Source organism: Salmo salar, unplaced genomic scaffold (assembly GCF_965601325.2).
Source record: "Salmo salar unplaced genomic scaffold, fSalSal1 ptg000257l, whole genome shotgun sequence".
In the NCBI taxonomy this organism is placed as follows: Eukaryota; Metazoa; Chordata; class Actinopteri; order Salmoniformes; family Salmonidae; genus Salmo; species Salmo salar.
The window spans coordinates 1,105,624-1,120,000 of record NW_027675339.1 but is presented as its reverse complement, the minus strand read 5'-3'; the positions used below and the strand labels follow the sequence as shown (position 1 = coordinate 1,120,000).

The following is a 14,377-nucleotide window of genomic DNA, read 5'->3' as shown; positions in this document are numbered from 1 at the left end:
TGTGTTTGTCCAGTGTGTGTGTGTGTGTGTGTGTGTGTGTGTGTGTGTCCAGTCTGTGTGTGTTTGTCCAGTGTGTGTGTGTGTGTGTTTGTCCAGTGTGTGTGTGTCTGTGTGAGTGTGTGTGTGTGTTTGTCCAGTGTGTGTGTGTTTGAGTGTGTGTGAGTGTGTGTGTCCAGTCTGTGTGTGTGTGTGTGTCCAGTCTGTGTGTGTGTGTGTGTGTGTCCAGTCTGTGTGTGTGTGTGTGTGTTTGTCCAGTCTGTGTGTGTGTGTGTGTCCAGTCTGTGTGTGTGTCCAGTCTGTGTCCAGTGTATGTGTGTGTTTGTCCAGTCTGTGTGTGTGTCCAGTGTGTGTGTGTGTGTGTGTCCAGTCTGTGTGTGTGTCCAGTGTGTGCGTGTGTCCAGTGTGTGTGCCTGTGTCCAGTGTGTGTGTTTGACCAGTGTGTGTGTGTGTGTGTGTGTGTGTGTGTGAGTGTTTGTCCAGTCTGTGTGTGTGTGAGTGTGTGTGTGTGTGTGTGTGTGTGTGTGTTTCCAGTGTGTGTGTGTGTGTTTCCAGTGTGTGTGTGTGTGTTTCCAGTGTGTGTGTGTGTGTGTTTCCAGTGTGTGTGTGTGTGTGTGTTTCCAGTGTGTGTGTGTGTGTGTGTGTTTCCAGTGTGTGTGTGTGTGTGTGTGTGTTTCCAGTGTGTGTGTGTGCGTGTGTCCAGTGTGTGTGTGTGTGTGTGTGTGTCCAGTGAGTGTGTGTGTGTGTGTGTTTCAGTGTGTGTGTGTGTGTGTCAGTGTTTATGTGTGTCAGTGTGTGTGTGTTTGTGTGTGTGTCCAGAGTGTGTGTGTGTGTGTGTGTATCCAGTGTGTTTGTGTGTGTGAGTGTCGATGTGTGTGTCCAGTCTGTGTGTGTGTCCAGTCTGTGTGTGTGTGTGTGTGTGTGTGTGTGTGTGTGTGTGTGTGTGTCCAGTGTGTGTGTGTGTGTGTGTCCAGTGTGTGTCCAGTGTGTGTGTGTGTCCAGTGTGTGTGTGTGTATGTGTCCAGTCTGTGTGTGTGTGTGTCCAGTGTGTGTGTGTGTTTGTCCAGTGTGTGTGTGTGTCCAGTGTGTGTGCGTTTGACCAGTGTGTGTGTGTGTGTTTGTCCAGTCTGTGTGTGTGTGTGTGTGTGTGTGTGTGTGTGTGTGTGTGTGTGTGTTTGTCCAGTCTGTGTGTGTGTGTGTGTGTGTGTGTGTGTGTGTGTGTGTGTGTGTGTGTGTGTGTGTGTGTGTGTGTGTGTTTGTCCAGTGTGTGTGTGTGTCTGTGTCCAGTGTGTGCGTGTGTCCAGTGTGCGTGTGTCCAGTTTGTGTGTGTGTGTCCTGTGTGTTTGTGTGTGTCCAGTGTGTGTGTGTGTGTGTGTGTGTGTCCAATGTGTGTGTGTGTGTCCAGTTTGTGTCCAGTGTGTGTGTGTGTGTGTGTGTCTGTGTCCAGTGTGTGTGTGTGTGTGTGTGTGTGTGTGTGTGTGTGTGTGTGTGTGTGTCCAGTTATTATTTCAGGGACACTGAGTCGCCAACATAATGAACCCTAAACCCTGGATAGAGGGGCTCAGTGAATGTGGAGGTGAATGTGATCAGGTGGGTCAGTGTGTCAGAGGAGGCTCTATAGAAGGACAGAGTGCCGGCTGACCAGTCCAGATACACTCCTACTCTGTGGGATCTGGAGGAGGGGACGTCTATGGTAGTGGAGTTATTATTATACCAGCTGGAGGAGGGGACGTCTATGGTAGTGGAGTTATTATTATACCAGCTGGAGGAGGGGACGTCTATGGTAGTGGAGTTATTATTATACCAGCTGGAGGAGGGGACGTCTATGGTAGTGGAGTTATTATTATACCAGCTGGAGGAGGGGACGTCTATGGTAGTGGAGTTATTATTATACCAGCTGGAGGAGGGGACGTCTATGGTAGTGGAGTTATTATTATACCAGCTGGAGGAGGGGACGTCTATGGTAGTGGAGTTATTATTATACCAGCTGGAGGAGGGGACGTCTATGGTAGTGGAGTTATTATTATACCAGCTGGAGGAGGGGACGTCTATGGTAGTGGAGTTATTATTATACCAGCTGGAGGAGGGGACGTCTATGGTAGTGGAGTTATTATTATACCAGCTGGAGGAGGGGACGTCTATGGTAGTGGAGTTATTATTATACCAGCTGGAGGAGGGGACGTCTATGGTAGTGGAGTTATTATTATACCAGCTGGAGGAGGGGACGTCTATGGTAGTGGAGTTATTATTATACCAGCTGGAGGAGGGGACGTCTATGGTAGTGGAGTTATTATTATACCAGCTGGAGGAGGGGACGTCTATGGTAGTGGAGTTATTATTATACCAGCTGGAGGAGGGGACGTCTATGGTAGTGGAGTTATTATTATACCAGCTGGAGGAGGGGACGTCTATGGTAGTGGAGTTATTATTATACCAGCTGGAGGAGGGGACGTCTATGGTAGTGGAGTTATTATTATACCAGCTGGAGGAGGGGACGTCTATGGTAGTGGGATGATTATTATACCAGCTGGAGGAGGGGACGTCTATGGTAGTGGAGTTATTATTATACCAGCTGGAGGAGGGGACGTCTATGGTAGTGGAGTTATTATTATACCAGCTGGAGGAGGGGACGTCTATGGTAGTGGAGTTATTATTATACCAGCTGGAGGAGGGGACGTCTATGGTAGTGGAGTTATTATTATACCAGCTGGAGGAGGGGACGTCTATGGTAGTGGAGTTATTATTATACCAGCTGGAGGAGGGGACGTCTATGGTAGTGGAGTTATTATTATACCAGCTGGAGGAGGGGACGTCTATGGTAGTGGAGTTATTATTATACCAGCTGGAGGAGGGGACGTCTATGGTAGTGGAGTTATTATTATACCAGCTGGAGGAGGGGACGTCTATGGTAGTGGAGTTATTATTATACCAGCTGGAGGAGGGGACGTCTATGGTAGTGGAGTTATTATTATACCAGCTGGAGGAGGGGACGTCTATGGTAGTGGAGTTATTATTATACCAGCTGGAGGAGGGGACGTCTATGGTAGTGGAGTTATTATTGTGACAGGCTATGTAACTGTTGTCATCGCAGTCCAGACTCCAGGACTTGTCACTGTATTCAAGCCAACAGTCATCACCCCCTCCTCTCCTGCTGATTCCTTTATATGTCACTCCTATACCAGCCCCCATTATCCCACTCCACTCTACCTCCCAGTAACAGCGCCCAGTCAGACCCTCTCTACACAGCACCTGTCTACAGTCCTCAAATCTCTCTGGGTGATCAGGATACGGCTGCTCCTCTCTCCTCCATGTCACCTTTCTGTTCTCCTCAGACAGAGAGAGGAGTCTGTTTACTGTGTTTAGGTCCAGTGTGAGATCACAGACATCTGATGGATGAAACCAGACACAATATTAGAAATCATCATCATTCACATTAGAATGTTAACTCACTTTTCACTAATTCATTTAATGTAGATGTTTCTAGGTATCAAAAGGAGAAGTTAAGGTAACTTGAGACTTGTTGAATGATCATATGTTATACTGTATGGTAATATAATACACACTTATTCACATTAATTACACACACACACACACACACACACACATCAACTCTTTGTAAACATTGGTGTCCCTGATTTCTGCTTCTGTAGAACTACAGATGATATTTAATATGACCAAGTCAGTAATGATGGTGGTCTTTGACTTAACTTGAATTAAGACTTATTCTTAGTCATATTCTTCACAGCAGTCAACACTCACATTTTCTAATTCCAGGTTTCATTCTGTTCTCTCCACCATGTTCCACACTGTAGCGGTAAGCAGAAGAACAGACAGTCATTGAGGGATACACCTGAACTCACACACACACACACACACACACACACACACACACACACACACACACACACACACACACACACACACACACACACACACTCACACACACAGGACTCACACACACTGGACTCACACACACTGGACTCACACACACTGGACTCACACACACTGGACTCACACACACACACACACACACACACACACTGGACTCACACACACACACACACACACACACACACACACACACACACACACACACACACACACTGGACTCACACACACACACACTGGACTCACACACACACACACACACTGGACTCACACACACACACACACACTGGACTCACACACACACACACACACTGGACTCACACACACACACACACACACTGGACTCACACACACACACACACTGGACTCACACACACACACACACTGGACTCACACACACACACACACTGGACTCACACACACACACACACTGGACTCACACACACACACACACACAGGACTCACACACACACACACACACACACACACACACACACACTGGACTCACACACACACAAACACACTGGACTCACACACACACACACACACACACTGGACTCACACACACACACACACACTGGACTCACACACACACACACACACACACACTGGACTCACACACACACACACACTGGACACACACTGGACTCACACACACACACACACTGGACACAAACACGCACTGGACAAGCGTTGGTAAGAGCGTTTTCAGTGTTTGTGTCCAGTGTGTGTGTGTGAGTCCAGTGTGTGTGCGTCCAGTGTGTGTGCGTCCAGTGTGTGTGCGTCCAGTGTGTGTGTGTGTCCTGTGAGTGTGTGTGTGTCCTGTGAGTGTGTGTGTGTGTGTGTCCTGTGTGTGTGTGTGTGTGTGTGTGTCCTGTGAGTGTGTGTGTGTGTGTCCTGTGAGTGTGTGTGTGTGTCCTGTGAGTGTGTGTGTGTGTGTGTCCTGTGAGTGTGTGTGTGTGTGTCCTGTGAGTGTGTGTGTCCTGTGAGTGTGTCCTGTGAGTGTGTGTGTGTGTGTGTGTGTGTCCTGTGAGTGTGTGTGTGTGTGTCCTGTGAGTGTGTGTGTGTGTCCTGTGAGTGTGTGTGTGTGTGTGTGTGTCCTGTGAGTGTGTGTGTGTGTGTGTGTGTCCTGTGAGTGTGTGTGTGTGTGTGTGTGTGTGTGTCCTGTGAGTGTGTGTGTGTGTGTGTGTGTCCTGTGAGTGTGTGTGTGTGTGTGTGTGTCCTGTGAGTGTGTGTCCTGTGAGTGTGTGTGTGTGTGTGTGTGTGTGTGTGTGTGTGTGTGTGTGTGTGTGTCCTGTGTGTGTGTGTGTGTGTGTCCTGTGTGTGTGTGTGTGTGTGTGTGTGTCCTGTGTGTGTGTGTGTCCTGTGTGTCCTGTGTGTGTGTGTGTCCTGTGTGTGTGTGTGTGTGTCCTGTGTGTGTGTGTGTGTGTGTCCTGTGTGTGTGTGTGTGTGTCCTGTGTGTGTGTGTGTGTGTCCTGTGTGTGTGTGTGTGTGTGTGTGTCCTGTGTGTGTGTGTGTCCTGTGTGTGTGTGTGTGTGTGTGTGTCCTGTGAGTGTGTGTGTGTGTCCTGTGAGTGTGTGTGTGTGTCCTGTGAGTGTGTGTGTGTGTGTGTCCTGTGAGTGTGTCCTGTGAGTGTGTCCTGTGAGTGTGTCCTGTGAGTGTGTCCTGTGAGTGTGTCCTGTGAGTGTGTCCTGTGAGTGTGTCCTGTGAGTGTGTCCTGTGAGTGTGTGTGTGTGTGTGTGTGTGTCCTGTGAGTGTGTGTGTGTGTGTGTGTGTGTGTGTGTGTGTGTGTGTGTCCTGTGAATGTGTGTGTGTGAGTGTGTCCTGTGAATGTGAGTGTGTGTGTGTGTCCTGTGTGAGTGTCCTGTGTGTGTGAGAGTCCAGTGTGTGTGTGTGTGTGTGTGTGTGTGTGTGTGTGTGTGTGTGTTCAGTGTGAAACACACACAGGACACACACACACACACAGGACACACACACACACACAGGACACACACACACACAGGACACACACACACTGGACACACACACAGGACACACACACTGGACACACACACAGGACACACACACAGGACACACACACAGGACACACACACACACACACACACACACACACACACACACACACACACACACTCACAGGACACACACACACACACACACACACTCACAGGACACACTCACAGGACACACTCACAGGACACACACTGGAGACACACAGCATATAACTTTGTCCAAGTGGTGGTCAGAATGTTTGTATTAACTAGCCTGAAAAGTCAAACATGTCTGATATGAACATTGACATAAACCCTCTACATACTTGAGTTTCTCCAGTCTGCAGTGTGGATCCTCCAGTCCAGCAGAGAGCAGTCTGACTCCTGAGTCTCCTGGGTGATTGTAGCTCAGGTCCAGCTCTCTCAGGTGTGAGGGGTTTGACCTCAGAGCTGAGACCAGAGAAGCACAGCCTTCCTCTGTGACTAGACAGCCTGACAGCCTGCAAAGAGTCAAATCATATTAAAATCACACTGATATTCTTTGGTGGTGAAAATAGTGGCAGTATATTTTTTCAACATATTCAGATATATCAGTGTCCTGAAACCTTCCATATCTACTCATAAATTAATGTATCATATTATAAATTACAAATTATCAAAGTTTTGCCTGCAGATAGAAACATTTATAGTACAAATATTTGAGTAGACTGACCAGACCAGTTTAAAAGCAGTATCAGTCAAAAGACAGACAGTGAGGTATCAGATTTAGATTGTATTGAGTATACAGTCCACACCATATCTATTTTGACAGTGAAGATAACATTTTAAATGTGGCTCTAAACTCCAACATTTTGGATTTCAGATCAAATGTTTCATATGAGGTGACAGTATATAATCCTCCTGTGAATGATAGTTTTTGCCTGCCTCACTAATGATGCCTTTTGCCGTTTCCCTGCCTGTACTGTTGCCTTTTTGGACCCCCTGTGTATGACCTTCTGCCTGCCCCTGGACCCAGCTACCTGCCTCCTCCTGTGGTCCTTTACAATAAACACCTGCTGAGCCCTGCGCTTGAAACCAGCTCTCTGTCTCCCATCGTGTTCATTACAGATGGTGACTGGAGTCATTTTATTTACAAGTGAGTAGATAACATGTTTCTAAACACTACTAAAAGCATCCTGATGATGCCATGATTAAGAAAAATCATGAATGAATCATGAATAATAGTGAGAAAGTTACAGAAGCTACAACAAAACATGCTAACCTCTCACCATTACCAATAACAGAGGCTACAACAAAACATGCTAACCTCTCACCATTACCAATAACAGAGACTACAACAAAACATGCTAACCTCTCACCATTACCAATAACAGAGGCTACAACAAAACATGCTAACCTCTCACCATTACCAATAACAGAGGCTACAACAAAACATGCTAACCTCTCACCATTACCAATAACAGAGGTTACAACAAAACATGCTAACCTCTCACCATTACCAATAACAGAGACTACAACAAAACATGCTAACCTCTCACCATTACCAATAACAGAGGCTACAACAACACATGCTAACCTCTCACCATTACCAATAACAGAGGATACAACAACACATGCTAACCTCTCACCATTACCAATAACAGAGGCTACAACAAAACATGCTAACCTCTCACCATTACCAATAACAGAGGCTACAACAAAACATGCTAACCTCTCACCATTACCAATAACAGAGGCTACAACAACACATGCTAACCTCTCACCATTACCAATAACAGAGGATACAACAACACATGCTAACCTCTCACCGTTACCAATAACAGAGGCTACAACAAAACATGCTAACCTCTCACCATTACCAATAACAGAGGCTACAACAAAACATGCTAACCTCTCACCATTACCAATAACAGAGGCTACAACAAAACATGCTAACCTCTCACCATTACCAATAACAGAGGATACAACAAAACATGCTAACCTCTCACCATTACCAATAACAGAGGCTACAACAAAACATGCTAACCTCTCACTATTACCAATAACAGAGGCTACAACAAAACATGCTAACCTCTCACCATTACCAATAACAGAGGCTACAACAAAACATGCTAACTCCTCACCATTACCAATAACAGAGGATACAACAAAACATGCTAACCTCTCACCATTACCAATAACAGAGGATACAACAAAACATGCTAACCTCTCACCATTACCAATGTATTTATTTATAAGCACCTCACATTGTGCTTACTCACTACATGGTAGATATTCCCTCAGCGAAGTATGGCAGTTCCATGCAGGTTTCCTCACCAAGTCCAAGGCAGCACAGCTACCCATGCAGACAGTACTCCTTAGTAACCGATATCCCCATGGCAACACGAACTCGTTTAGCTTCCCAAGCAATTATCTCCCGGTGTCACACGATGCTAGGCTAACCTCTAGGGTGGCTAATACCTCCACAACAAGACGGTAGCTTCAGTCTTTACTAAGTTTTAACTAAATTATAACAACTCTTTTATTAAATAAAACATGTATTTCCCTTCATGTCTTAGTAGCTATGGGTTTTGTTGTAGTTCTGTCGTCTTCTTTTATAATTTTTCTTCACCAACCGTCCTGAGGTAAAACGTCCATCCTTTCATCAACGTCTTTTTCCCTCCCGTTAACCAGGTCAACTCCCATTGGCCACAACTTAACAAGCGACCTTATTGGTCAAAACGTAAACTTCAAAGTAAAACAAACTATTCACTTATACATTAAATAAATATTTCTTCAAAAAGCATAATGCATTAACAACATTACAGTTTAGGAGCATTTCAATCATCTTTTAAATATAATACCAATTAATTATAACAAATAAACTCAATACTTGGTTCAAACAAGGGTATTACACAAACATACAGTCAATAATACAGTAGAAAAATAAGTCTATATACAATGTGAGCAAATGAAGTGAAATAAGGGAGGTAAAGGCAAAAAAAGGCCATGGTGGCAATGTAAATCCAATATAGCAAGTAAAACACTGGAATGGTAGATATGCAGTGGAAGAAAGTGCAAAGTAGAAATAATGGGGTGCAAAGGAGCTTAATAAATAAATACAGTAGGGCAAGAGGTAGTTGGGCTAAATTATAGATGGGCTATGTAAAGGTGCAGTAATCTGTGAGCTGCTCTGACAGCTGGTGCTTAAAGCTAGTGAGGGAGATAAGTGTTTCCAGTTTTAGAGATTTTTGTAGTTCGTTCCAGTCATTGGCAGCAGAGAACTGGAAGAAGAGGCGGCCGAAGGAGGAATTGGCTTTGGGGGTGACCAGGGAGATATACCTGCTGGAGCGCGTGCTACAGGTGGGTGCTGCTATGATGACCAGTGAGCGGAGATAAGGGGGAACTTTACCTAGCAGGGTCTTGTAGATGACCTGGAGCCAGTGGGTTTGGCGACGAGTATGAAGCGAGGGCCAGCCAACGAGAGTGTACAGGTCACAGTGGTGGGTAGTATATGGGGCTTTGGTGACAAATCGGATGGCACTGTGACAGACTGCATCCAATTTATTGAGTAGGGTATTGGAGGCTATTTTGTAAATGACATCGCCGAAGTCGAGGATCGGTAGGATGGTCAGTTTTATGAGGGTATGTTTGGCAGCATGAGTGAAAGATGCTTTGTTGCGAAATAGGAAGCCAGTTCTAGATTTAACTTTGGATTGGAGATGCTTATAGTGAGTCTGGAAGGAGAGTTTACAGTCTAACCAGACACCAAGGTATTTGTAGTTGTCCACATATTCTAAGTCAGAACCGTCCAGAGTAGTGATGCTGGACGGGCGGGCAGGTGCAGGCAGCGATCGGTTGAAGAGCATGCATTTAGTTTTACTTGTATTTAAGAGCAGTTGGTGGCCACGGAAGGAGAGTTGTATGGCATTGAAGCTCGTCTGGAGGGTTGTTAACACAGTGTCCAAAGAAGGGCCATTAGTATGGTGTCGTCTGCGTAGAGGTGGATCAGAGACTCACCAGCAGCAAGAGCGACATCATTGATGTATACAGAGAAGAGAGTCGGCCCAAGAATTGAACCCTGTGGCACCCCCATAGAGACTGCCAGAGGTCGGGACAACAGGCCCTCCGATTTGACACACTGAACTCTATCAGAGAAGTAGTTGGTGAACCAGGCGAGGCAATCATTTGAGAAACCAATGTTATTGAGTCTGCCGATGAGGATGTGGTGATTGACAGAGTCGAAAACCTTGGCCAGGTCAATTAATACGGCTGCACAGTATTGTTTCTTATCGATGGCGGTTAAGATATCGTTTAGGACCTTGAGCGTGGCTGAGGTGCACTTGCTGTTTGAGGTGAAGAAACATTTGCTTTGAGAAGCTCCACAACTCATTAGTGGTGGTGCATTAAGACAATCAGAAATACTATCAGACATCCCCAAATGGGCACATTTTATAGGCCTACATTTGCACACAGGCAAGGTAGACTAGTCCTACTTCTATATGCGTAATTAGGTGTGCGTCCTTACTCAACATTGACAGGAGTGTTTCAAACAAAAGACAATTAATAAATTGACAAAACTGAAGCATCTTGCGGGGTCAGGTCTGGGTGGTCTGCCAGGGGCCGTTTCATTTAGTGTCCGTTTGGGTCGGCATTGAGAATGATTGTATTGTCCCATAGTACCGAAGTTGACCGACTAAAAGGGAGTGTAACTTTATGACTATTGTTGGATTCTAAACTTTGATCATATTAAAGACATGATAGATCAGACACAGAGTATATAAAGGAGTGAGATCTGTAGAAAGACAGAGTGGCTGTGGAATGTGCTGGGTGGACGGGAGGAGATCACAGGATTGCTTTAGGGGAAGCGGATGGACATCTGTGGATTAGGCGAAGGAGGGGTTGAGGTCAGGAGGTCAGGTCAGATCCCCTGATGGGAGTAATAAGGGTTTAGTATCCTGTTACCCTCTTCCTGTTGAACCAGAAGATGTAAGGATTGGTTTGAAGGAGTGTACAAAGTGGGGTATATATACTTGTGATGGTGAGAACATGTTTTTGTCTGAATTACAGCTGTAACGACCCTTTGGGAAGAATTAAACTTGCACAAGCTTCTCTAGTGTCCGTGAGTTATTTACTCTGAAAAATTAGAACCTAACACTATAATTACTGTTCCCTGAAGGAGGGAAATGAGGTGCAACACTTGTTTGGCCCCACCCCTTCCTGGGTCGGTGAAGAGCGGTATTAAATTTTAAGGAATAAACCCGAGCCTCACGCTCATCACCTGTGGAAGGCGGGGCTTCCAGCGACGGGTGAATGAAAATGCACTCGACCTTCGTATCATTTAGTGGCTCCTTATGTTACTCTGGGAAAACAGTTTGTGGGCACAGAAATACTAAATCATTTCAGAGTTTGCTGTATCCAATGTTTTTTAACTGAGTCATCTTCTAATCCAAGATGGCGTAGCAGTATGACGTGATTGTTGTTGTAAATGTTGTTGTTTTTCGTCTTTTTTTGTATATATTGCAAAATATTTCAATCTCTTTTTCCATGTTTAAATTAAATATACTTTCCGGCAATCCGCCTCACCCAATGTGATACGGATCTGCTATTTTTTAGACCTTATAGCTAGAACCTCCATCAGAACCTAGCCATCAGGAGCTAAGCAGCTAATTAGCAACTAGCTATTTAGTCATTTTTAGCCACTGCTTTACCTTTTTAGCTCAGACACCAGCCGCTTTTTGCCTGGATTATACCTGCCAGTCTGCACAGCGCGTTATCAACCCTGAGCATATTGGACTTTTTTTCTCCACTACATCACCGTATTCCTGCCGTAAGCTCTGGACCATTACATCGGATAATCACAGCTAGCTAGCTGCTACCGAGTGGCCCAGCCTCGAAGCTAGCCTTGAGCCAGGCCCATCTCCCGGCCTGCTCAGTGGACCCTATGATCACTCGGCTACACAGCTGATGCCTCCCAGACTCTTCACTAGAAGCCACTACATCACCGGATTCCTGCCGTGATGACCTTTGCACCGGAGTGGCTATAGTGGCTAACACCCTTGTCCTGAAGCTAGCACCAGTTAGCCTTGAGCCAGGTGCATCTCCCGGCTAGCAAACAAAATTACTCCAGCTACAATACCTCTTTTGCCAATTGGCCTGGACCCTTTGTAAACATGGAGCCCCGCCAATCCATCGCGACTGGTCTGCCAACGTAATCCGTCCGATGTGCCCTCAACTGGCCTTTGCAGGATGTCGGTGACGCCCTTGTCCCGAAGCTAGCACCAGTTAGCCTCGAGCCAGGCGCGGAAGATGCTAGCGTAGTAACGACTACCTAACTGATTCCCTGTTTCATATATTCCTGTTCACTGGACCCTATGATCACTTGGCTACATAGCTGATGCCTGCTGGATTGTTCATTAATCACGGGTCTCCATTTTGTTTATTTTGTTTATCTGTCTGCCACAGACTCGAACTCAGGCCCCGTATGTAGTTAACTGACCCTCTCTGCCCATTCATCACCATTTTACCTGTTATTGTCTTAGCTGATTAACTGTTGTTGTCTTACCCGTTGTTCTCTTAGCTAGCTCTCCCAATCAACACTTGTGATTGCTTTATGCCTCGCTTTATGTCTCTCTAATGTCAATATGCCTTGTATACTGTTGTTTAGGGTAGTTATCCTTGTTTTATTTTACTGCAGAGCCCCTAGTCCCACTCAACATGCCTCAGAGAACTCTTTTGTCCCACCTCCCACACATGCGGTGACCTCATAACTGGTGCCTCCAGAGATCCAACCTCTCTTATCATCACTCAATGCCTAGGTTTACCTCCACTGTACCCGCACCCTACCATACCCCTGTCTGTACATTATGCCTTGAATCTATCCTACCACGCCCAGAAATCTGCTCCTTTTATTCTCTGTTCCCAACGCAGTATTCGACCAATTCTGATAGCCTTTAGCCGTACCCTCATCCTACTCCTCTGTTCCTCGGGTGATGTAGAGGTTAACCCAGGCCCTGTGTGATGTCCTGGCCGTGTCTGAATCTTGGCTTAGGAAGGCAACCAGAAATTCTGAAATTTCCATCCCCAACCACAACATTTTCAGTCAAGATAGAATTGTCAAAAAGAGAGGAGTTGCAATCTACTGCAGAGATGTCCTGCAAAGTTCTGTCATACTTCCCAAGTCCATACCCAAACAGTTCGAGCTTCTAATTTTAAAAATGAATCTCTCCAGAAATAAGTCTCTCACTGTTGCCGCCTGTTATAGACCCCCCTCAGCTCCCAGCTGTGCCCTGGAAACCATGTGTGAATTGATTGCCCCCTATCTATCTTCAGATTTGGTTATATTAGGTGACCTAACCTGGGATATGCTTAACACCCCGGCCGTCCTACAATCCAAGCTAGATGCCCTCAATCTCACACAAATTATCAAGGAAACCACCAGGTACAACCCTAAATCCCTAAACATGGGCACCCTCATAGATATTATCCTGACCAACTTGCCCTCTAAATACACCTCTGCTGTTTTCAATCAGGATCTCAGCGATCGTTGCCTGCATCCGCTATGGGTCCGCGGTCAAACGACCACCCCTCATCACTGTCAAACGCTCCCTAAAACACTTCTGCAAGCAGGCCTTTCTAATCGACCTGGCCCGGGTATCCTGGAAGGACTTTTACCTCATCCAGTCAGTAGAGGATGCCTGGTTGTTCTTTAAAAGTAATTTCCTCACCACCTTAAATAAGCATGCCCCTTTCAAAAAATGTAGAACTAAGGACAGATATAGCCCTTGGTTCACTCCAGACCTGACTGCCCTCGACCAGCACAAAAACATCCTATGGCGTACTGCATTAGCATCGAATAGTCCCCGCGATATGCAACTTTTCAGAGAAGTCAGGAACCAATACACACAGTCAGTTAGGAAAGCAAAGGCTAGCTTTTTCAAACAGAAATTTGCATCCCGTAGCTCTAACTCCAAAAAGTTTTGGGACACTGTAAAGTCCATGGAGACTAAGAGCACCTCATCCCAGCTGCCCACTGCACTGAGGCTAGGAAACACTGTCACCACCGATAACTCCACGATAATCGAGAATTTCAATTAGCATTTCTCTACGGCTGGCCATGCTTTCCTCATCGCTACCCCAACCCCGGCCAACAGCTCCCCACAGCTACTTCCCTAAGCCTCCCCATCTTCTTCTTCACCCAAATCCAGATAGCTGATGTTCTGAAAGAGTTGCAAAACCTGGACCCGTACAAATCAGCTGGTCTTGACAATCTGGACCCTCTCTTTCTAAAATTATCCGCCGCCATTGTGGCAACCCCTATTACTAGTCTGTTCAACCTCTTTCATATCGTCTGAGATTCCTAAAGATTGGAACGCTTCCGTGGTCATCCCCCTCTTCAAAGGAGGTGACACTCTAGACCCAAACTGTTACAGACCTATATCCATCCTGCCCTGCCTTTCTAACGTCTTCGAAAGCCAAGTTAACAAACAGATCACTGACCATTTTGAATCCCACCGTACCTT

General features: G+C 45.9%; 1 protein-coding gene and 1 long non-coding RNA gene across 2 annotated transcripts in view; both read right to left on the bottom strand.

Moving 5' to 3' along the window:
- LOC145867298 (uncharacterized) overlaps positions 1–14,377 on the bottom strand; it is a 680,253-nt gene that overhangs the window by 64,983 nt on the left and 600,893 nt on the right. The gene's annotated exons all lie outside the window — the stretch shown is intronic.
- LOC145867285 (uncharacterized) lies at positions 1,397–3,938 on the bottom strand. The gene is made up of 2 exons (XM_082971354.1): positions 3,757–3,938; positions 1,397–3,383 (listed from the first exon to the last, which is right to left on the bottom strand). The coding sequence occupies exons 1-2, from the start codon at positions 3,833–3,835 to the stop codon at positions 1,501–1,503; spliced, it is 1,962 nt and encodes a 653-aa protein (XP_082827480.1). The 5' UTR covers positions 3,836–3,938; the 3' UTR covers positions 1,397–1,500.